This window comes from Emys orbicularis, chromosome 5, assembly GCF_028017835.1.
Source record: "Emys orbicularis isolate rEmyOrb1 chromosome 5, rEmyOrb1.hap1, whole genome shotgun sequence".
Classification (NCBI taxonomy): Eukaryota; Metazoa; Chordata; order Testudines; family Emydidae; genus Emys; species Emys orbicularis.
In genome coordinates, this window is record NC_088687.1 from 110,175,257 (window position 1) to 110,199,790 (window position 24,534).

The window sequence follows — 24,534 nt, forward strand, 5'->3', positions numbered from 1 at the left end:
CCTCCTAGAATTGCAGGTGCTTAGCATATCTGAAACTCAAGTTGTTGCTGCCCATTATCCCAGAAAGTCTTTTGGTTGATGAAACTATTCACATGAAATTCACATCTACTGGTTTGTCAAAGGATATCTAATTCACAGCTTTGTAAGAAGAGGTGGGACCTGCATTTTCCAATACCACAGAGGCCTTGTAGTTTCTTAGCACCTGGAGCAATTGCATCATTTTTCTCCAAAAAGAAAAAGTAATTTTATCAGCAAAACTATAGGACCATATGCTGTCCTAAGTCTATGCAGGGAACTTCCATGGATACTAATGGGAATTCCATGCAAAGATATGCACTAGTTCAGGGGTTCTCAAACTTCATTGCACCGCAACCCCTTTCTGACAACAAAAATTACGACATGACCCTAAGAGGGGAGATCGAAGCCTGAGCCTGCCCTGGGTGGGGGGGACCAAAGCCATAGCCCAAGGGCTTCAGCCCCAGGCTAGGGGCCTGTAACCCTGAGCCCCACCACCAAGGGTTGAAGTCCTCAGGCTTAGGCTTCGGCCCCAGGCAGTGGGGCTCGGGCTTGGGCTTTGGCCCTGGGCCCCAGAAAATCTAACGCCAGCCTCGGTGACTCACAGTTTGAGAACCGCTGCACTAGTTCAACCAGAAACTGTGGTCTTGATGCAGGAATTACTGGGTGAAATTCTATGGCCTGGGCTATACAGGAGGTCAGACTAGATGTTCTAATGCAGTGGTTCTCAACCAGGGGTATGTATATCTCTGGGGGTATGCAGAGGTCTTCCAGGAGGTACATCAACTCATCTAGATATTTGCCTAGTTTTACAAAAGGCTACATAAAAAGCATTAGCGAAGTTAGTACAAACTAAAATTTCATACAGACAATGACTTGTTTATACTGCTCTGTATACTGTACACTGAAATGCAATATTTCATTCCAATCAATTTATTTTATAATGATATGGTACAAATGAGAAAGTAAGCTATTTTTCAGTAATAGTATGCTGCAACATTTGTATTTTTGTCTGATTTTGTAAGCAAGTAGTCTTTAAGTGAGGGTACACAAGACAAATCAGACTTGTCAAAGGGGTACAGTAGTCTGGAAAGGTTGAGAACCACTGTAATCTAATGGCCCCTTTTGGCCTTAAAAATCTATGAATTAGTAGAAGTTAGGCTACTTTGCCACTTAAACCCGCATAGAGACCAATTCATAACCAATGTATCTATTGCCACTTTTTGATATGTTGAATTTGACCTGGAGTTTTGTTTTGATGCTGTACCAAAATTTCCATTAAAAATGTTACAGAAATAAAATATTACCTTAGGACATTTCAACATTACTACTGCATCAGGGGCGAAATACAGGATAGAAATGTATGCCTTTAATGACAAAGAGGCTGATCATGCACCTGCTTACGTCAATGACAAAAGTCCTATTGGCCCCAGTATGAATAGCACTGGACTATGATGTGTGAAATGTGTTCATTTATTGTCATGTTTCTTCTTTTACAGCTGGGCAAAACATATTGCAGAAAAAAATGGCTACTTGGGACGTGTAATCAGAAAAGCTCTCGATGCCTATTTGGAATTGTCCTGGTAAGTTTGATCTGCACTGTCTCTGAAAACTAATTAATTGTTATGTATGTGATTTATTTTTATAAACTTTTGTGGTAAAACGATGTAACATCTCCCCAACATACACCCAGGGTGAAATTGTGACCCCTTGAAGTCAATAGCAAAACTTCTGTTTACTTTAATGGAGCTGGGATTTCATCCAGGAAGTCTCCCAGACATGAGAATAAATACAACTGAAATGAAACACACCAAAACCAGGACCATACAGAAAGGTTGTCTTTCACTGAACTGTAGACAAAGCACAATTATGGGTAGCTTTTTTTCAAACCTGGCCTCCTTCATTTTTTAGCTGCTATGTGATCATCCAACAGCAGATGGGAATCCAACACAACCCCCAAAGTGCGCAAACACAGTCACAAATGGTGGGTGATCGCCCTCTTTCAAAGGGGCAGATATTAGCCTTGCCATATCATCTGTTTGCTTCCCCCCAAACTACCAGAATCACCTCAATCTTTTCTGGATTGGGCTTCAGCCACTTAGTTCTCATCCATGACCCAGTCTCCGTCAGACACTGGGCTAGGCATTCAACAGCACTACTGGAATCAGGTGAAATGGATCTATAAATGGAGATTTAGATGTCTAATATATGCTGTGTACATACTCGTGCAGACAGACAGATTGATGTCAAAACTGTTCCCACAAAACACTATTAAAACTTAGTATTATATTAAAGGGGGTAAAGCAATCAGAATTGGGATCCCATTGTGCAAGGCAGTGTAAAGACAGGAAAACACAATGCCTGTCACAAAGAGCCTAGAATCAAAAAGTCAAGACATACTTAGCTGCTTTTGAAAATATCAAAAGTGACTTAGCCACTCAGGAACCTAAGTCTCCTGGAATATCTATGAGACTTAGGGTCCCAAGTGACTTAGGTGCTTTTGAGAATTTTACCCCACATCTTGTTCATTTATAGTAGCAGATAGTTCATTGATATCAATCATTTTAATGCACCTGCTGGTTGCCACCTGCTTGTGCAGGTTTCCTTCAATTCTCTCTGCGGTAAATTTCTTCCCATATTACATGTTTTTATCCCATGATATTTAACTTTTGTCAATAGCCCACATGTTTCCCTAATGGTTTCCAGGTGGATTTTATGGCACTTCCTGTGGCATTTAACTATAACATTCTCTTCTTCTCCCAAAACAATATTTTGCTTTCTTTCCGTTGTATAATTTTGTGATTTCATATTAGACACTTTTTTAATCAGTTCATGTGGATTTGTCTGGCACATTCTTTCCAAAATATTCATGTAGCTCTGATAAGCTGGTATTTTGGGAGGTCATTCTGGAGTTTACAAAAGTACATAATTGAGAAACAACATTTATGCTGCATCTGCACAATGGCAGCAAAATAGTTGCTTTTGCCCTGGGGCCTTTCTAGGGCTTTGTGAGAAGTAATCTGACGAAAAACCAAACAGCCAAAACTGTCATATCATATTTCATTCTCTCTTCATCGTGTGTTTTTTCAGTTAGCGCTATTTGTTTTAGTTATTTTTTTTTAGTTTGTCTAAAATTTCCTCTAGAGACCTAAGCCTGGAGGCACCCAGAACTGACAGTGGACTGCAGGGAAGACAAACACATACTGCTGAGCTGAGATGCTCCTTGTCATGCCCAGCACTCTAGACCTTGGTATCTCTAATCCTAGGCACATTGTTTTACACCTTATTCTGTCCCAGGCATTGGGACACTGACAGCAAAGCTTCTTCCAAAACATAGAAACACATGCTATTACCTTAGCTGTGTTCTTCATTATAACGAGCTTTGGTTATGTTTCCCCCAAAATTAAATAGGTTACAATGTCCAACAAGCCAGCCAATGGAGTCTCAATGCAGCCTCTGAGTTTGTGCTCCACTTTTGCATGCATGCTCATTTGCAGGCATAAGCATCTAGTTTCTGCATGCAGGCACCAGAGCATAAAGAGTGTCATACTTGATGAGGCCAGTGGTCCATCTAGTATCCTGCCCCTAGCAGTGGTTAGTCCTAGAACAGGCCTGCACAACTCGTAAAGCGGCGAGGGCCATATTACTCCAAAGAAAACAGCTGAGGGCCGAAACCCCCCGAGCGCCGCCAACCCCCCCCCCAGCGCCACCCGCCCCACGGAAACAATCCCCCCAGCGCTGCCGAAACACACACACCCCAGCGCCACCTGCCCCGCGGAAACAAATCCTCCTTCCCCAGCGCCGCCCCACTGAAACAGCAGTATTGAACCTCGGTAATTTGTTATAGCGGGCCCCTAAGGTAGTATAATTAAGGTAAAAGAAAAATGTCTTTTTGCTAGAAGTAGAATAAGATCTTCCCCCCCACTTTGTAATCAATGGCCCTGTTGAATGAATGAGGTGCGAATGAGGAAGGCGTGGAAGGCAGGCACCTCCAGACAGCTGCAACCCTTGGAGAGGGCAGGGCCAGCTCTAGGATTTTTGCCGCCCCAAGCAAAAAAAATGTTGGCCGCCCCGCCCCTGCCCCAACTCCAGCCCTTCCAAACCCCTTCCCCAAATCCCCACCCCCGCCTCCTCCCCCGGTGTGCCGCATTTCCCCCCCCCCATTGCTTCCTGCGGGCCTCCCGCCATAGCTCACCTCCGCTCCGCCTGCTCCCCCGGGCATGCTGCCACTCCGCTTCTCAGGCGAGGGAGGGCGGAGAAGCAGAGCAGCGGCGCATTCAGGGGAGCAGGCGGAGCGGAGGTGAGCTAGGGTGGGGGGGCGCAGGAAGTAACGGGGGGGTAGAGGAACCGCTCCCCGCTCCAGCTCACCTCCGCCACCTCCCCCGAGCGCCCCGCCGCTCGGCTTCTCCTCCCTCCCAGCCTTGCTGCGCGAAACACCTGGGAGGGAGGGGGGAGAAGCGGAGCGGCAGCGGCGTGCTCAGGGGAGCAGGTGGAGGCAAGCTGGGGCGGCGGGGCACTTTTTCCCCATGCCCCGGAGTCGGCGCCTGTGATGGCTGATGCCAGAATGCCACCCCTAGAAATGTGCCGCCCCAAGAACCTGCTTGTTTTGCTGGTGCCTGGAGCCGGCCCTGGGAGAGGGGATGGGAGCTAGACCAGATCAGTAGAACAGGTCAGCCACCGATTCGCTGCTCGCCTCCTCAGCCCCCCTCCCCCGGCTCGCCTCCTCAGCCCCCGCCACTGCCCGCGCGCTCGCCTCCTCAGCCCCCCACCCCTCCCGGCTCGCCTACTCACCCCCCGCCACTGCCCGCTCGCTCGCCTCCTCAGCCTCCCACCCCTCCGGCTCACCTGCCCCCCCGCCACTGCCCGCCCGCTCGCCTCCTCAGCCCCCCACCCGCCCGTCTCGCCTACTCACTCCCCGCCACTGCCCGCCCACTCACCTACTCAGCCCCTCTCCCTCACCCGCCGCTTGCCTACTCACCCCCCGCGGGCCGCACAGTGAGCCCACCTACTCAACCCCTGCGGGCCGCACAGTGAGCCCACGAGGGCCGCATGCGGCCCCCGGGCCGCATGTTGTGCAGGCCTGTCCTAGAAGAAGGTTTATATCCTAAAATATGAGGGTTTATATTTCTTATGCGTGTTCATGCAAATCAGACAACTTGACCTCTGTGTTCTGCAAATTGGAAGCACTCTCCAGTTTAGTTTTATGTGGCACTTTCTAATGTGCAAACCTTTAATCAGCCCTAATTGTTTATTTTAAACAATGCCCTATTTTAGTCCCATTATTTTACCGGGTGCTAGAAAAGATGCCTGTGTGAAATAGGCCCTGTTGACCCAATTCTGTCCTCAATTACCCCTAGGCCATTCCCACTGAAATCAATGGGAGTTCTGGGCAGATAGCTGAGAATGGGATGCTATGATGTCAGTCCCTCAACAGCTAGGATTTGTAAGCTGGTTTCTGCAGGAGAGCCACCTGGCTCTTGATTTCCCACCACTATACATTTAGATTTGAGACAGCACAGAATGTTTGGACAGTCATTTGCAAAGACTGGTGTTAGTTATGGAAGTCTTGCATTGTTTGATATGTTGCTCGTTCTGATCTTTAGCTCACATTAAAAACCTCTGGTTTTGAATTTGTCTCCATTCATCTCACACAGAGGTGGAAACTTCAGTTTGTTGCAGAATTTAGTGCTGACACTGCTGCAGAGCTCGGGGAGTTTGTTACAGCTTGCTACTAGACACATTGGGTCCCAATCTTAACATACTGTTTTGCTGACCAAAATGTTTTGCATATACTAGAGGTCTCTAACTGATCGGTGGCCACTGGTAATCCTCAAAATACTTGCGGGTCGAGCACGGAGAGCTGACTAGTCATTTGGTGCTGACTCTCCTTGTCCCAGCTGTTTCTACAAGGCTTTACACGCTTCACTGAAAAGGATGCTTTAAAATCCTATAGAAGCAGCAGGAAAACAGGAGCAAAGCCTGTTTATTTGCATGGGGCAGCTGGTATACAGCGCTGCCAACGCTCACTTTTTCCTCTGTGCCTCAGTTTCCCCATCTGTAAAATGGGGATAATGATACTGACCTACTTTGTAAAGCACTTTTGAGACTTGCTGATGAAGAACACTAGATAATATCAGGGTATTGTTATTAATTATTTTATTATTTTAGGTCTCCTTGCTTAAGCCTCTGAAGTCATGCAATTATATGAGAAACTTAGTTTTCATTTAAAAGACCACAAACCTGTTTCTAGCCTTCATGGTTGCAGAGAACAGCTTGAAAATGTGACTCCTAGAGGCTTTAAAACCAGAAAGCAAACGAAATTCACCCCCCATTTTTAAAGCCAGTCTCATGATTTTTTGGGTAGGACTTGGCCTTCGTGAGTGAAGGAGAAGAGGAAACAGGAGCTGCCCTCAGGATCAGTCACCAGTAGACTGCCAGTTACTGAAAATGTGACATTGACTTTTATTAGTTGTATTGCAATAGTGCTTGGAAGCCACAGCCAGGACTGAGGTGCCATTGCGCTAGATGCTGTTCATGTGTACATGCATACACAAACACCCCTGTTCCAAAGAGTTTACAAGCTAGATAGACAAGCTAGTGTAGGAAAAAGGGATGGAGCACACAAGCAGAAGTGAAATTTGGCAAATGTAATGTTAGGTCCATGTTGTGATGATAGTGGTGTATGTGTGCGCGGTGTGTTTTTGTTTGTTTGTTTCAGGTTGTGGGGATGAAGCTCATTAAATGTTATTTATAAAAGGGTTATTATGTCTTGAAACAGGCCACTCCATCTCACTTAGTGTCATAATCCAGCCTTACACACCAAACATTCTTGCAGGTGCATTTTAAAAGAGTAGAACCTTACATGGAGCTGATTCTACCTCAAAGCAGAAGAGAAGATGCTGAAACCACCCTAGACCAAATTCTGTTCTGTTATACCAAATGTGGCCAGTAGATGTAGCTATTGCATGGAATATCCAATCATTTCTTTCTAAACCAGGGGTTGGCAACCTTTCAGAAGTGGTGTGCCGAGTCTTCATTTATTCACTCTAATTTAAGGTTTTGCATGCCAGTAATACATTTTAACATTGTTAGAAGGTCTCTTTCTATAAGTCTATAATATATAACTAAACTATTGTTGTATGTAAAGTAAATAAGGTTTTTAAAATGTTTAATAAGCTTCATTTAAAATTAAATTAAAATGCAGAGCCCCCCGGACTGGTGGCCAGGACCCGGGCAGTGTGAGTGCCACTGAAAATCAGCTCATGTGTCGCCTTCGGCATGCGTGCCATAGGTTGCCTACCCCTGTTCTAAACCTTGCTTACAAATTCTGCTTGACAAATGAATGTTTCAGAATTTATTTGGTGGTTCTAACTATAGCTAAATCCTGATGATTTCAGTTTTTTTTTATTTCTGTCCTCTGTTTTAGGCATGAAGCTCTGCTGTATTATGTTTTAGCAGCAGAGGCTGGGATTGAAGTGTCACAGACAAACTTAGCACATATCTGTGAAGAGAGACCAGTAAGTAAATTTATTCATAATACATGGTCCTTTTAAATCATTAGTGATACTGTAATACTAATAACTTTCCTGTGATATAAATGGATCCACTCTTTTTCTTTCCAGGAACTAGCAAGACGATACTTAGCTACTAATTGTGTTTGGCGATACTATAATTTCTCCATATCTCAAATCAATGCGCCCTCATTTGGTATGTATAGCCTACTTTTTATTAATTCAGATCTTAATAGGATTTCAGTTTTAATCATTAGTTACAATGAGAATGTAACAACTGTGTATACAGTGTGAAACTTTTATGCTAATGAGCAAATTAAGGAAAGAAAGGGGATGGATTATGTGGGGGGTCTAGCTTTTTGCACATGACACAACTTGAGTGGGGACAGCAAAATGGCTGTAAGCTACCTTTGCCCTTCCTTGGTTCTTGGACCACCGGACCCAGGATTGGTCCCCCAGAAATATGCAGAGCAGCCTTTTCAGAAAGGAAACTTTAAATTAGAAACTCCTGCCATTCACACCTTTTTCTTTTATAACTGCAGTGTTCCAACAGGAATTTCAGTAGTAGAAATATCTCTCTCTTTGCAGGCTTATCTGTATCTTAATGCAGTTTGTCAGAGAATTTCCTACTTTTTTTAAGATAGTGAATAACATTTTCAAAAGCAACTGAGTGACTTAAGAGCCTAAGTCTTATTTTCAGAAGTGACTAAGTCACTGATTCGCGTGCTGGAAAAAATGCCCTTAATGAAAGTTCTTTATAGTGAGACACTTAAAGAGCTTAGTCTGTTTAGCTTATCAAAAAGAAGATCAAGAGGTGACTTAATTATGGTGGGTAAGTACTTTCACAGGGAGAATATATGGGTACTAAAGGACTTTTTAATCTAGCACAAAAAGGCATAACAAGAACCAATTGCTGGAAGTTAAAAGTCAGACAAATTCAAATTAGAAATAAGGAACACATTTGTAATAGTGAGGGTGGCTGACCATTGGAACAAACTACTTAGGAGGGTGGTGGATTCTTCATCTCTTGAGGTCTTTAAATCAAGACTGGATGCCTTTCTGGAAGTTATGCTGTAGTAAAAAACAAATTATTGGGCTCAATACAGGGTAACTAGGATAAATTCTATGGCCTGTGTTATGCAGGAGGTCAGAATAGATGAGCTATTGGTTGCTTCTGCCCTTAAAATCAATCTGTGACTTTCAATTAAGCTTAGTCTCCTAAGTCAATTAGATGCTTTAGAAAATTGTACCCTGTATTTAAAAACACTGATACAATTGCTATATTTCATTCTGAGACAATGTTTTGTTGTTGTTATTATAAGTGTAGTATAAAAATAATGCAAGCTATTCAATGAAACAGAAAAACAACATAATATTTGAATCCAGTACCACACTGTTGGTGCCTGTACCCAACTCAGTCCAGAGTGATTCACCCATTGGAACTTACAAACACCACAGGTTTTTCTAATGGAGTGTGTAACATCCTGTGATTTGGCTCACAGAACTTACAGACTTCGTGAGCACAGTCTTATGCCAGAGAAGCATCTAAAGTTCATCAGACTTCTGGGGTGAAATTAATTGCAAAACATCCCTTGACTTAAATGAAGTCAGGATTTCACATCTGGTCTCTTTTGGAATGAAGGTTAAAAAAACAAGTTTTTGTTTGTAAGTAATATAGGGCTCAATCTTGCACTGATTGAAGTCAGTGGCAAAACTCCCATAGACTGCAGTGGGATTGAGCCCACAGAAAATTTATAAACTCTGCAGGAGCTGAATGCTAGAGCTTATAAAATCTGCCTCATGGGCTCCTGGTGGGTCTATAAAGTCTGCAGCATGGCCTACTGTAATGATCACATTACAGGATGTTCACACACACTTGGACCAAATTTCCTCTGCTGGAACATTTCATCACCATTCTATATCAGAGATAGGAGTCCTTAAAAGCCATCGCATGCATCACTTGGCTCTGTGCCAAGAAAATTGTAGCCATTCAGTTCCTCTGTGTTTGGGGAGGATTTGAACAACTAACCTAGAGAAATTCTCTCCATAGGCACAACACAGCTCTGTACTTTGGAGAGGATTTCATTTACCACAGTGATGGGTACAGAATAAGCATCTAAACAGAACAGAAGTGTTTGAAGCCAGTTCACATGATCAGGGCTAACAACTCCACTAAGCCCAGTGTTTCCCCCAAAAGACTATTAGACACCAGTACTTTTAATGAAGCCAAATGAATAAAACAATTTGAAGTTTCTAGATCTGGGGTTTTTGGAGGTTATTGTTAGTTTTGTGGTAGAGATTACGCTGCACAGTCTTCTTAGAAATTTTTTCAAGAGTAGGAAAACCCATTTTTAATTAAAATCATGTCTTCAAAATGCCTTGCCTGATTAACCTGAAATGTCCTCCTAAGAGCATTCCCTGGCAGAAGAACCACCATGAGAAATTTCATTCAGAATGTGTTTTTTCAGAGGTTGGAGGCCCGGTGGGCTTGGCATAGAAAGAGGGTCACAATCTTAAGCAGAGAGAAACTATGATTATCCATAATACAGTGGAAAATTCAGTAAATTCTTCAAATATATTAATAGTTCATTTATCTCTATACAAATATTTTGTAATGCCCTGCTACTGTTACCTTCCACAGCTTACTTGAAGATGGGAGACTTCTATTACTATGGTTACCAGAACCACTCTAAAGACTTTGAGCAGTCAGTGCAGATGTATGCACAAGCTGCATTCGAGGGAGATTCACAGGTATCTTCACGGTTATAAAAATACCTTCTTGAAATATCAGTTCTAAGAACAAGCTATAAATAGCCAAGATACACACATGCAGTGAACACACCTACTGGTATAAATGTATCATTTATTTTAAAGTATGATCTGAGTCACGAATTTGCTCTTTCACACTAAGATGAACTAGAATTAGCCTGGGGGATGTTTTCAGGGCTAAAGGTGAAGAGCCTAGTTTGTTGTTACTTTTTCGGTGCTACTGTAATACAAGTTAATAATAATAGTGCACTTCCCTTAAAGCCAAGCGTTACTCCTGGGATGAACTTAGCCCAGTATGTTCCCATGAACAACAAAAAACTTCAGCATATATGCTCTCATAATGCCAAGATATTCCAAGACATTGTACCAAAGACATGAGTAATTTAACACTGGGCAGCATTTTGTTCTCAGATCCTCATAGCAGATATTCTTTAGTAGTCTCCTCTCCCTAGGCATATGGAACTCTCACGGACACCAGAAAAATTATTACATGTGATTTGAGCAGTTACCAGAGTTGGGACCCACCCTGAGGATCTTTAAACAAAAAGCTGCCAGTGTCTGCAACAGCAGCTAAAATGGAAAGCAAAGAGAAACAAGTGTCTTCAGTTTTAAATGTGAAAGACACTTCAAAGCTCCATCCTGCAACTGTATCCACACAGACAGACCCTTGTACCTCTGGAGTGCCCCACTGAAGTCAGAGGTCTGCCCAAGCAGATGAAGTTGCAGGATCAGAGCCCAAGCCATTTTGAGCTAAATTCTCCTCTCAGATGCACAATTGCAACGTCCATTGAAGTCAGTAGGGTTACGTGGGAGGGGACTAATTGGGAACAGAACATGGTCCATTTCTGCTTTCAGTCTTTGTATGAGACATGTCGGGGTGATGCGCTCTTCAATTGTTGCTGTATTTAGACAGGATCTAGGGATGAAAAGCTTAGTGAGCTGGTTTGAGAAAATGGCACTCAACATTACACTAAGATGAACTAGAATTAGCCTGAGGAATGTTTTCTTGTTTCTGATGCTCTTGTAAATGTATCATTCACATGAGCATATCTTGGGGAAATAAGATGCTCACATTTATTCAGTGAAGATCACAGAACCATATGGTATTAAAGTGAAAAAGGTAAAGCAATTGTAATTATTGACATGCTGATCAGTAGCCCAATCCATCTCCCACTGAAGTCAGTGATAAAACTTTCATTGAGCTCAGTGGTGCAGGATCAGGCCTTAGATTCATGTATTTTCTTCTATATAAAATTGTATATTTTATGTATTTTAGGGACTCTTTAATTTGGCCCTTCTCGTGGAAGAGGGTAATTCCATTCCTTCCTACATTTTAGATCACTTAGAGATCAACAGGACTCTGCAGTCTAGTAATATTTCCATCCTTCAGGAGCTTTATCAAAGGTGAGTTTATATATTCATCTTTCAGTACCAAGAGCTAGAATTCTTATCTTTACTCACATTATTACTTGTTGCAAACATCACTGGGACTAGTTGAGTACTCTGATCCCACAATGGAGCCTTAAATTTTACTGCCAAACTAGGTTCTAGCAATTTGTTCCTGTTCCATTTGTAAAATGCCTAAGATAGGCTTTTAAATGCAAATATGAGAAATAATATAGAGTACTGAATTAGGAATGGCTTCCATTTATTTCTGCCCACTTTGCTACAACGTGCTGACATTTGTCTGCTTTCACTTTGGAAATTCTGGTTTTTCTTCAAGTGTCCTTTGCATATTCCCACTCACGCGATGTGCTAGTGTGTGCAGCTCAGGCAGTGGAACCTTCTCGTAGCAGTGCCTGTTAGAGCGCACACACACCTCTCCTGCTCCTCCCCTCTGTGTTCCTGAACATTCTGAGGGCAGGGCTATAAAAAAGGGGGGCGCGGTGCTCCCTCAGTTCTTTCCAGCTGCAGCAGCAGACAGATGTGAAACTCTCCAGTTCCATTAAACCTGGATTCTAAAAGAACTCAGTGCCTTAGCTTAGTGTAGTGTCAGTGTTAGTGGTTAGATTTTTAATCTTAGGATAGTTAGTTAAGCCTTCGGTTCTGACTATAAGTTCCATGGTGGATCTGAAAGCTAAGAGACCTAGCTTCAAAAGATGCATGTCTTGTCCAGCAGTCTTCCTGATGTCAGATGCCCATACCAGATGCGTGGCATGCCTCGGAGAAGGCACTCTCCTTCAAGGTGCTCCATCTGCAGAACATTTACCCAAGAACTTAAAAGGAGCGCTAGAACAGGCTGCAAGCCTTATTGCTGCAAGAAGCTCTGGCTGCAAAGCCTCCCAGATACAACTCATCTAAAGAGTCCATATCGAAGTTGAAAAGGCCAGTGTCAGCTCCTGACCCATCAGGGACTAAGAAGATGAAGAGCACTATTCAAAAGTTTCCAATATCTGTCCCAGGATCAGGATCCAAGACCTCAGTGCAGTAAGTTCGCAGATGATTGAATCCGATCTCAACACACTCAGACTTCATCAGTTCCAGTCTCAGAAATTAGAGCCAAACCACGGGAAAAGCCTTCTGATCCTTCTACTTTGGTTCAGAGAAAAACTGTGTGAGACAAGAAGGCTCCCATTAGTAGGGCCAAACCACGTTCAGGACACTTCTTGTATCCATCAGATCCAAATCAGAGAACATTGGATCCTAAATCAAAGACTAAGATAGATTCTAGCTCAGGATAAATCCCTGCTTAAGAGTCATCCACCACTCCTGAAGTTCACATCGGACCTGAAGATCATTCCAGAGCCAACAGTTGTTTCTATATCACCCATCCTAACTGCACCAGTCTCTACAGTGATATCGCAAGAGCACCATAAAATGCTAAATCAGATCTGTTGGCAGATCTACAAAGGACAAAAATGATTTCTTCCCCTAAGGGGGATAATAGGAAAGCTCCCACTAGTTATCCTCCTTAGATCTCTCAGAGAGAGAAAAGGAGGAGACTGGATGAATTCTCAGATAATAAGACACTTCCCTTTCTCCCTCTAACACACCCTGTGGCTCTACAAATACATTTGTTTCCCCTTCTCAGTTTTACACATGCCAGGTCCTGTAGTTTCTCCAGTAATCTGTGTCTGATCCGACTGGATCTGAGGTTGTATCCAGAATCTGAGGAAGGATCGCCTCATGTTAAGTATACCAACATACCTCCCAGTTTCCATGCTCATGAGAAGGAACACACTTCTAGGTTTGGTGTCTAGAAAACAACATGTCCTCCTAGCTATGGCATGGAGCCTTAATTAATTAGTGGCATGATTGGCAGATACCACTGCGGGCTAGGTGGCCCTACTGGCCTTCACATAGACAGTATAGGAACATTCTGAATTCTTGTCAGAACCCCTCTCTGACGAGGGGTCAGAAAATGTATTACTCCTCATCTCCGAGATTCCCAGATCAGTTGACTTCTTCTGCTTTCAAGGTTCATTCTCCTACCATAATTTCTGATACTCTTTCAGAAGAAGAGGAGGAGCCTACAGCTCAGGTGGACTATCAAGAGTTGGAGACAGAACTTGAAGATGAATCTTTCCTGGATGAAAATATTGGAGTTGATTCAGTTTCCTCTCCTTCTGATGATGCTTTACAGTTCCACGAACTTGTGGACAGAATGGCAATGGCACTGCAATTCCATCAGTCACACTGGAAGAAACCTCAATCCTGTTTTAAAATAAGATTATCTGTCCAATATTAGATAAGCTATTGCAGCCTGTGAAGACAGTTGGTCTACTCCTTCACTTTGTCAGGCTATATTGAAAAAAGCTGACAAATTATATCTATTGCTCTACAAGTTTTCATTCTTTCATGCACACCCTACCCCTAAGTCTCTAGTAGTGGGGGGGTGGAACAAAGATCCAGAAGAAGACAATCACATTCCACATCTTCTGACAGGGAGTAAAAGAAGATGGATGCAGCAGGTAGACAGGTATTTTCATCTGCATAGCTCAGAATTAGAATAGCAAGTTACCAGGCAGTGATATTGAATTATCAATATCAGTTATGGGAAAAGATGTTCATGTTTGCCAAAGCACTCCCCAAAGAGCTAAGTAATCTGACCAACACCTTGGAAACACAGGGGCAGGCAGTGGCTAAATATGCTTAGAGCCTCTTTTCATGCTGTAGATTCAACAGTGAGAGTGGTTGCTTCAGCTATCACGCTACGCAGACATGCTTGGCTCAGATCTTCTTTCTCCAACCTGAAACCAAATCGAAGGTAGAAGATCTTCTCTTCAGAGGTCTTGTGGTTATTTAGTAGTAAGGTCAAGGAGATACTGGAGAAGATGAAGGACATGAGGTCTACTGCAAGACCTTTAGGTGTCTACCTAGCCCGGAGGAGGAGGAGTTTGAGACCTGTCTTCGGGTACCATGGAAAATTCTATCCCCCTTCTTCTTCATCTTATTATTATCAGAAAGATGTCATTTTCAGCATCAGCAGCCTTCTTCTACACAGCCACAGAAGAGAAAGCCTTTTAAGCCCCAAATGAAGGGAAAACGACCATGAGTTGCAACATCAAATTCAAACATCAGACCTCAAGTTTGACATGATGATCAGAAGCTTCAGACCAACCTGTAACCTCCTTCCAACCCTGCCATCTTTCCCAACTTTTCTATTATGTCAGTGCTCACAATTCCATCACATCCCAAATGAATTCTGGAGATATTATTGAGTGGTTATGCCATTTGATTTGATTCCTTTCCTCTACCCTGCTGGCCTGCCACTTCTATCCCTATTCAGGGACCCTCTCACAAGAGTGTGTTAAAATCAGAGATCCATTCCTTGTTGGAATCAAGAGCCACAGAGGAGGTGCCAAGGGAATTCAAAGGAGAAGGTTCCAACTCCAGATATTTTCTGATACCAAAGACAGACTGAGGACTTTGTGCAATGTTAGATCTATGGAAGACCTATCTTCTTTATCAAAAAATCCATTTCCCCATGTTGACACAAGCATCTATCATAGCCTTCCTGACCACCTTAGATTGGTTTACAGATCTCAATCTGAAAGATATCAGAGGGGTAGCCGTGTTAGTCTGGATCTGTAAAAAGCGACAAAGAGTCCTGTGGCACCTTATAGACTAACAGACGTATTGGAGCATAAGCTTTCGTGGGTGAATACCCACTTCGTTAGATGCATGTGGCAATCTGAAAGATGTGTACTTCCATATCTATATCTGATCCAGGCATCAAAAATATCTTCATTTCCTAGTTAGATAAGACCACTTCCAGTACTAAATCTTACCCATCTACTGTCGCATGGGTGTTTACAAAGTACCTTTCCATGGTTGCAAACTTTACACATGCTCCCTCTTCAAAAGCTTAGGACTCATGGTAAACAAGAAAAAAAATCTCTTCTGAAACCTACACAAAGGATTCCTTTTATAGGAGCAGGTCTCCGTTCCCTGGAGGGCAAAGCCTTTCTATTAGAAGAAAGATACCTGAAGCATCAATTCACTACAGAGGGGCTTCATCAAGATCCCACTTAGAGACATGTTCTTTCTAGGCTTCATGGGTTTAGACACTTATGTCACAACTTATGCTCGGCTCAGGATGAAAAGTCTGCAGCTTTGGCTGATGTTAAGTTACGGACCAAGCACAGATGGCACGTGCATATAGTTGACCATTCCAAGTAAGATACTGCTATCCTTGACATGGACGACTCAACGTTACAATGTTCTGAGAGGGGTAGCTTTCAACTCTCCAGCTCCATCTGAAACAGTCACCTCGGATGCCTCCAACAGGGGTGGGAAGTGCATTTCAGCAAATAGACAGTTGAAGGTCATTGGAGGTCTCAGGAAAATAACCTGGAAATGAGAGCAATCCATTGGGCTCTCAAATTATGTCTGCCTCACAGCCAGAACAGGTAATGCAATTGTCACAGACAACACAATGACAGTGGATTATATCAACAAAAAGGGAGGGTCTCACGCTTCCCAATTGTGCAAAGAAGCAGTTGCATTATGGGATTGGCATATCCAGCACATTTATCCCATAGCTCTACATGTAGCAGGCAAGGACAACAGCCTGGTAGATCAGCTGAACAGAGATGTAACGGAACTTCATGAATAGTTGTTGTAGAAATCTATAGATGAGATCCTCACCTTGCAGGGTTGCAAACCTGTCTTTGCACATAATACAGTTAGAAAATTTATCAAGGAACTTGCTGTGATGCTTCCTGGGGGTACCCAGGGTTGTGAGGTACCTCACCACCACCTGCCTTTAGTGCGAGGAAGCCTTGTCTGTGCCTGGCAAGGGTCATACCCCTGGATTGTCCTGTCCATGGACACTCACAGAATTCACAGATCTACTATTCCCAAAGGAACAGTACACCTCAGCTTATCAGTTACATCTCAGGATCACTGCTCACCTCAATTTACAGCACTTAGATATGGTTATAGTGAAATCAGGTAAAAGTTTATTTAACAAATAATAGAGCTTCAAGAAGAAGCAAGTAGACTTAATGGAAATAAATATTTACATATAAAATAAAGTTGTAACATGCTTTCTAGAGCCTAAACTTAACTAACAAGACAACCTCCTGCCTCATAAATGTTAGCTCACTCAAAGACTCACCCCCAGGGTTAAACAGCCAGACTGGCTGTGATGCTCCATTCATAAAACAAACACACTGGCAGCTTGTCCCCTAGGTTAAGGTGTACCTGTGCAACCCCAAAATAGTTCAAACAATCCATTTTCTTTACTGCAAACAGTATCTCGCCGCTGGTTGTTTTCCCTGCAGAGAAACTCCTCTGGAGACTTTGCAGTCTCTTGATTAGCATTTTACTCAGTCTGTAAATAGGCATCCATCGTGAAGTATCCAATACTCAATTTACGTACAGCCAGACATCTAGAGCATCTCCCGCCTGAAAGAAACTTGTTTTATCCCCTCTTGGTGACCAACCCCAACTCACAAACCTTAAGAGCATTATCTTCAGTGTATATATTCACATAACTCATTACATATTATGCATCCATACATTTCGCAATGGATATGATGATCCGTGTGACATAGGCTTTCAGTAGAGACCTTATATGAGACCCTTTGATGAACTATTATGTAGAGACCAGATCCAGGGGATCCATGTAGCCCTATGCCCCGCTGTGCCCTCTGCCAGTGGGCACCCAGAGGTCCGTGGGTCACACTTACCAATATATATCCACAAATAAAGGATCCAGTACCATCATGGGATCTCAATTTACTCCTTAAACAGCTAATGACACTTCCCTTTGAGCCTATGGAAGACTGCTGTCTGTACCATCTATCTATAAAAATTGCTTTCATAGTAGTCACAGCCTCAGCTAGGTGAATGAGTGAATTACCACCACATGGCTCATCAGGTATCTTCCACAAGGATACAGTGGCCTCTGCCCTAATCCTAGATTCCTTCCCAAGGTGGTACCTGACTTTCATGTTAATCAGAATTTTTTCCCCTAGGATTCACACTCTCATAGAGGAGTCAAAGCTGCATATGTTAGATGCTAAAAGAGCTCTGGGTTACTGAATTAATAGAATCGAGGAATTTCAGAAATCCTTCAGTCTCTTTATTTCATATGCAGACAACATAAAAGACACACACTCTCTTCAGACTTTATCTAGTGGGGTTAGACAAGGCATAGAGGAAATCTATAAACTAGCATTCATTCCACCCCTTCTTGGGGTTAGGTCATACTATCAGAGCAATTGCTACCTCCATCACTTGCCTTAGATATGGCCCAGTTGCAGTGCCCTATAGGGCTGCTACTTGGAGCTCCACACATGCTTTTTACAAAACATCTCCCTAGACCTAGCATCTGGATTGGGCACTGTTTGATGGAGCAGTACTATAATCCCTATTCAATTGGGACTCTGAGTCCCACCTTCCATGATGGGGTGCTGCTTGCCAGACTATCCTGTGAGTGGGACTGTGCAGCAAACACTTGAAGAAGAAATGGAGGTTACTTACTTGTAACAGGAGGTTTTGAGGGGATGGACTCTGCACTCCCCACACACATTCCTGGGAATCCTAATGGAATTTTGACTCGAGAAGGCAAGGTTGGAAGGAACTGAGGCAGCAGGGAGTGCCACACTCCCTTTTATAGCCTCACCTTCAGAACTTGCAGGAACACAGAAGAGAGAGGTAGGGAGGGGTTCATGAGCATTCTTAGGGGCACTGCTACAAAAAGGTTCCACCGCCTCAGCTGCACCCGCCAGTGCGTCCCGTGAGTAGGACCATGCAGATTCCATCTCTAAGCACTCCAGTTACGGATACATAACCGTTATATCTGTTCCATTTACTTACAGAGAGCTCGTTTTCTTGATATCACATAAAGCAATTCCCATTCTACCCTCTAAGTGAAGTACAGTATGTACTGAAAGTTCACTCAGTAATCTGTAACATTGTAGAATCACTTTACAGATAAATGAGGAACGATGACCTAGTGGTTAATGCATAGACCTGTGAGTCAGGGAATGAGAGCTCTATTCCCAGCTTTGCTACTGAGTGGCTGTGCGACTTTGGGTAAGTCACTTAGGGCCCAGTGCTACCATTCTTACTTCTTGTAGTCCCATTGCTATAGAAGTACAAAACAAAATATTCAACACCACTTTTTATTTTTGTTTATAGGTGCTGGAGTCATAGCAATCAAGAATTAATTAATCCATGCTCATTAGCTTTGCTTTATTTTTACTTAAGAGTTTTCTGGAATAACATTTTGCATTCTACTCTGGTATGTATTATTCCATTGTCACATTCATCAGTACAGTTAGAACCCGGGCCCTGCCTTTGTATTGATCTAACACACATTTCTAAACTTATTGCAGATCTACTTCATGGGAACCTTTCTTGTGTCAATATTGGTTGCATTTGCAGTACAATATTTTCAGTCTCTGTCTGGTAAGTATTTGCCTCGGTCAGGCTGAAATAATCTAGAAAAAAATAATTCTAGACAGAAAATAGGGAACTTTAAAGATAGAACAGACTTCAAGATTTGGTGCCAGCATGCAGTTCATATATAATTTAAAACAAGTAATGTCCTACAAATTCAGTCTCTTAATTGCAGGAGTAGATCTGACTCACACAAGTAGTCCTATTGCCTTCAAAGAATCAGCATGAGTAAGGGTGTGCAGACTCAGGCCTCAAGCGCAGAATAATAATTTTGCACCAGATCAGTAATTTGGAACGGTGTATTGATATTTGCCATTTCCCCCCCAGGAACAATTTCACCATTCTTTCACCAATTTTAACCAAACACAATTTGATTAGAGGAGCTGAAAATCATTTTTATTATGTTGTATAGCATTGTAGCACTCTGCTTTATTTCAGCATCCTAAGTAAGATACTGTTTTTACCTTTTCATCCTCCAAAAAGCTAGTAATAGATGTATACGTGAATTAAGGGCTTTTGTTACTAAGGCCTTGGCTGTTTTTAACATAATTATTGTAGCTTGAAAACTGCAGCTTCCTTCTGTTTGGAATGATAGTCACAGAAAAGGGAAAAGATCTAGTAATTAGAGAGCCCATCTCTCTGCCAGTGCAGGATTACCCCCTACTATACTTTTTTGAGTGCTTTTTTCCCAACAAGGTTTCACATGCTCCAAGGGATTTGTCTTCTATCACTTCCCTTGGGAGAGTATTCCACAATATACCTCACTATTAAACTGTTTTCCCTGATATCCAGCCTAAACTTTTGTTTTAGGAATTTTATCCTCCTAATGCATTCTGAATTTTCATACTCTTAATCATACCCAGTGTACCATCCTAATTTTATAATTCCTCTCCCTTCTTGATGTTCACACCCAACAGATATTTGTTATCATGGCCCTTCATAGTCATCACTTCTCCAAGTAATACATACTTAGCTCTCTGAATCCTACATTACAAATCACTCCTTCCAGCCCCATGCACATTTCTTTTCCTCATCTCTGTACTCCTTCCTCTTCTTGAAGTACAGTTAACTAGAATAATGGGAATAAAACAAACAAAAAATAATGAACAGACAGTTCAGTAATGTCAGTTTCATGTGTCCTATTCTAGTAAAATATTTTTATATAACTAGAGTTGGGTTAAGCAGCAGTAAGAAGATTTTTAACCTTTCCTTGAAATAAAGGTTCAGAGAAGTAATTAGTATCACAGGAGAGGTTATGCTTATTACCGCTTTTTGTTGTTGTTATTGGTTACCATTTGTGTTAAGCCTTTCTGATGATTTGACCATCACATTAGTTACTGAAGTCTGAATGAAACCTGGCACTGATGACTAATTTAAACCTGTTGTTAAGGCAGTGGTTATGAAGATTCCTGGTATAGCATTAACTTTAAGAGATAGTAACTCGAAGGAATAGATCATTTCTTTTTATGGTCCTTATACCGATCTTGTGAATAGTCAGACTAATGAGTTTATGACTTCAGGTGATTGTTGCCACTAGATTCAGTGGGCTGTATTCTGCACCCTGACTGAGCTCCACCTAATGCATGGGCCGTGGAGCCAGTTGGGCTTCCCTCATCCCATGCCACTCAGTCCCAGTGTAATAGTTACTGGGGAGCAACTCCGACTTACACCAGTGGGTGGAAGCTCATACTTTACACAAGTACACAGTCAGTCATAGAAGAGCAAGAATGGGTCAAAATGGATCTAACAGACTGGAAAATCCTGCCCATTGCTTTCTTTTCTGATAGAGAGGAAGTAGAGAATCAATGTTGGGGCCACATATCAGCCCTCAGTTTCCTAGAAAAAATGTTTCGGTTTAAAGGAATATTACAGACAAAAAAAATTGTCTAGGGGAAAAAGTGCTCATGATGTGCAATAGATAGTATCGGTCAACAAAGCTGAAAAGCATGATCAGCCACAAATAAAAAAAGAGAGCAAAGGTAGGCACGTATCTAAGGACAAGACAGTTTTTGATCAGCAAACTGTGGAAGAAATATGGACAAATTATGGAAAGAGGGTTTCCATTATATTATATTTTCTTGCAAACTTAAAAATGTTATCGTCTAATCTTCATAGAATGGGTGTATGGTGACAGACTTATTACTGTAACAAAATAAAGTAAAATCAGTTATTAAGGCTATGTCTACTAGACTGTGCCACAGTGTGGACGACGGGGTTGTGAATTGCAGAGTACACCAAAATGTTGCACACAAAACTACCCTGCGTGGACACTGCTAGTGCAAACTAAAAGATACTAGTTCACATTAATGTAGTCCTCTCTCTAAAGCTAACTTTTACTTTGCACCAGCAGTGTCCACACAAGGCAGTTAGTGCTCAATACATGGGTGTGTTCTGTGGTTCACACCCCCTGTCGTCAGCCACACTGCAGCACAATGTAGACAAGCCCTAAGTCAGTGTTTTCTCAAATTTTGTACTGGTGATCCCTTTAATATAGCAAGCATCTGAGTGCGACCCTCTTATAAATTAAAAATACTTTTAATATATTTAACACCATTATAAATGCTGGAGGCAAAGTCGGTTTTGGGGTGGAGGCTGATAGCTCGCAACCCCCCATGTAATAACCTTGTGACCCTCTGAGGGGTCCCGACCCCCAGTTTGAGAACCCCTGCCCTAAGTGAAAGTACAATACTATCCTAGGTAGGATTTGAAAAATCTCCATCAACACTTTAGATACAAATTAAGTTTTGGAAAATAATCCCTTATAATCACAAATATTCCTTTATTAATATAAAATATACTGAATTATTAAGAAATAAGACTTACAACATATCTAAATTGTTCACAGATACATTCTAAACTTGATTTTGAAAGCCCTGTCCTTTATTACCAGATGCAATTGATATAATTTAGGGGCCATCATAATGCATACACACAAAGGGGCACAGTTAAAGTTACATTGGGCTACTTATTTTGACATTTCCTAATTTTTGAATGCTTGATTTTTCTTTCGTGTAGTTTTATTTATATGTTTGTATGGGAGCCAGATATGTACATGTATACTTTATATACAGTACTACATTTCAATATTTATTCTGTATTTGTGTTTTTTCTACAGCCAATGATTCTCAGGCACCAAGGCCAGAACAATCTCCAGATGTACATTCTTCCACTGAAAACACCAGTGACACTAGATCAACAGAACAAGAGGAATCTACTCTTACAAACAATTTAGCTCAGCATCCCCATCTGATCAGCTGAGGTGTAATTCTCTGAAAGATTGGAATTCCAAAGCAAACATTAGAATGGCATGGTCTTGAGTAGTTACAATACTAAGAGTTCACAAATGTATAGAATGGTATTAACTATGTACTCCATGGGCTAAATCCTGCTCTTAGTTACACCTGGGCAATCCCAGTGATTTAATCTATCTATTATATAAAGCAGAAGGAAATTTTAAAAAAACCAAACCAAGAATACATGTTGATTATCTCATGAGATTATACGTCTGAATGCATTGTATGGTCTTGTTTTTGATGGGAATAGAAAAATGGGTGAAATCCTGTCCCCACAGAAGTCAGTGGCAAAACTCCCATTGACTTCAATACGGCTAAGATTTCACCCACGGTATCTACTATTTGACTAAACAGTCTTTGCCCACATTTAGATGGAAGGCTAAATTTCCTGTAGCCCTGTTCCTGGAGGCTTGGCAGCCAGTCTTTGTTTGCTTTGAATTTATTGGGTAGCTGCACAAGAGCAACTGATTATAGGGAGCAGCTCCCTTTACCAAAAAATACAAAAAAAAGTGAAGTGTCACAGTAAATCAGTGAAGTTTCTTCTCAAATTCTTATATGGGTAACATAGGAAGGGAATTCTCTCCAGTTTTACAATATATCTTAAATTGTCCTTGAACTAAATTACTGATCAGGTGTCATTTCCATTAATTAATATGTTTATATAGCACTAGTGCAATGGGGTCTTTGATTCCATATCTAGCGGTTCTGTAGGCTACGATAATACAAATGATGATAAATAATAAAAGTGCTAGTTAGGACAGTCAGGATAACAGGATATGCGGGAAGTAATCATACAGAGCATAGATCTCATCTGTCTTATTTTAAAGCTGCACAAAGTGAGTGGACGTAGGGAAGGAATGACTGTATGTGTTCAGCAGGTGTGTGTACACATAAAATCATATAGGTCATAGGTAATTGTATCCATCTATGCATTATTGTCGGTTAAATCTAATCTCTTTGCACTGCTTTATTTACAAGAGTAAATAAAATTATTTTTCTATTGCTGACTGTATGGTAACTGGCTTATTTGTCTTTTTATCTTGCGTTACAGTTAGGATAGATCTACACAAATCTTGTAGCCACAAATTGGCTTTAGAGGATATAATCTGTGCAGGTAATCTCATCATCAAACTGTGATCAAGCAGTGCTCCACTATTTGTAGCATTTTCAGAAAAGTTCAGCAGCAAATGGGATTTTCCCCCTATGGAAAATCCTGACTTTTCATTGAAAAAACAAAAAGCCAAAACATTTTCAGACTTTGACCAAAAAAATCTGAAAATTTTCTAGAAAAGCAGATACTGTCAGCGAAAATTTTCATTTAGTCAAAAACCCAATGTGTGTCACTTTTTTTGGGCCATCCCCAATGTTCAGTTCAGCAACATAATCACAATATCCATTATTAGCACGAACTATTTTTACCAAAGTCTAGTTATTTTCAGTAATAAAAACTTGAATGGTAGAATTGCTTGTTTGTTTATAAAATAGTACATTTGTGGTTGAAAAGCCATGTGATCCATCTAGTTCTATTTACCTACGGCCTGAATCACAAGAACCCTTTACCCTGCTCTAGCAACGTAAAGGGGCTGTAAGGTCAGCATTAATTAAATGTAAAATGTAAATTATAATCAGGCACCTAGTGTTTGTGACTTGTATTGTTTTTATCCATTGCAAATAATTGCTCATCGCTATTGAGCCTGTGTTCAATTGTAAAATTTTGCAATGCTACATTTGATCACAAACAGTACGCACGCACTCACACACCTTTGGACTTTTGGCAGAATTCTAATATTATATATCTAACCAGATAAATGAAAACAAGTTGTCATTATTACCCTAAATGCAGACTGCATTATGATATTTGCACTTTATTTAAGTTGGTATGAAAATTTTAATTTATGTTAGAAAGGAAACCAAAATTGGGCTTAGTATGGAAACTAAGATGCAAACTTTAATTATGGAGTTGCTGTTGCAGAACAATATTTGACACATAGTACCTGTTTTTAAAATGCCTGTGTTCTGTGCCAAATGTGCATGTGCAAATACTATGATTACATGCAAATCAGGTATTTGTACATACGAGTGGCAAGTTTTGT

At 41.6% G+C, this 24,534-nt stretch overlaps 1 protein-coding gene across 1 annotated transcript in view; it reads left to right on the forward strand.

The window, feature by feature from the left end:
- Positions 1–22,406, forward strand: part of SEL1L3 (SEL1L family member 3) — a 62,286-nt gene extending 39,880 nt beyond the window's left edge. Inside the window, exons 17-24 of the mRNA XM_065405401.1 lie at positions 1,515–1,598; positions 7,442–7,532; positions 7,638–7,722; positions 10,168–10,277; positions 11,572–11,699; positions 18,888–18,990; positions 19,085–19,157; positions 22,264–22,406. Of these exons, the coding sequence (XP_065261473.1) occupies positions 1,515–1,598; positions 7,442–7,532; positions 7,638–7,722; positions 10,168–10,277; positions 11,572–11,699; positions 18,888–18,990; positions 19,085–19,157; positions 22,264–22,406 (817 nt within the window). The remainder of the gene's footprint in view (positions 1–1,514; positions 1,599–7,441; positions 7,533–7,637; positions 7,723–10,167; positions 10,278–11,571; positions 11,700–18,887; positions 18,991–19,084; positions 19,158–22,263) is intronic.
- Positions 22,407–24,534: the final 2,128 nt, after the last annotated feature.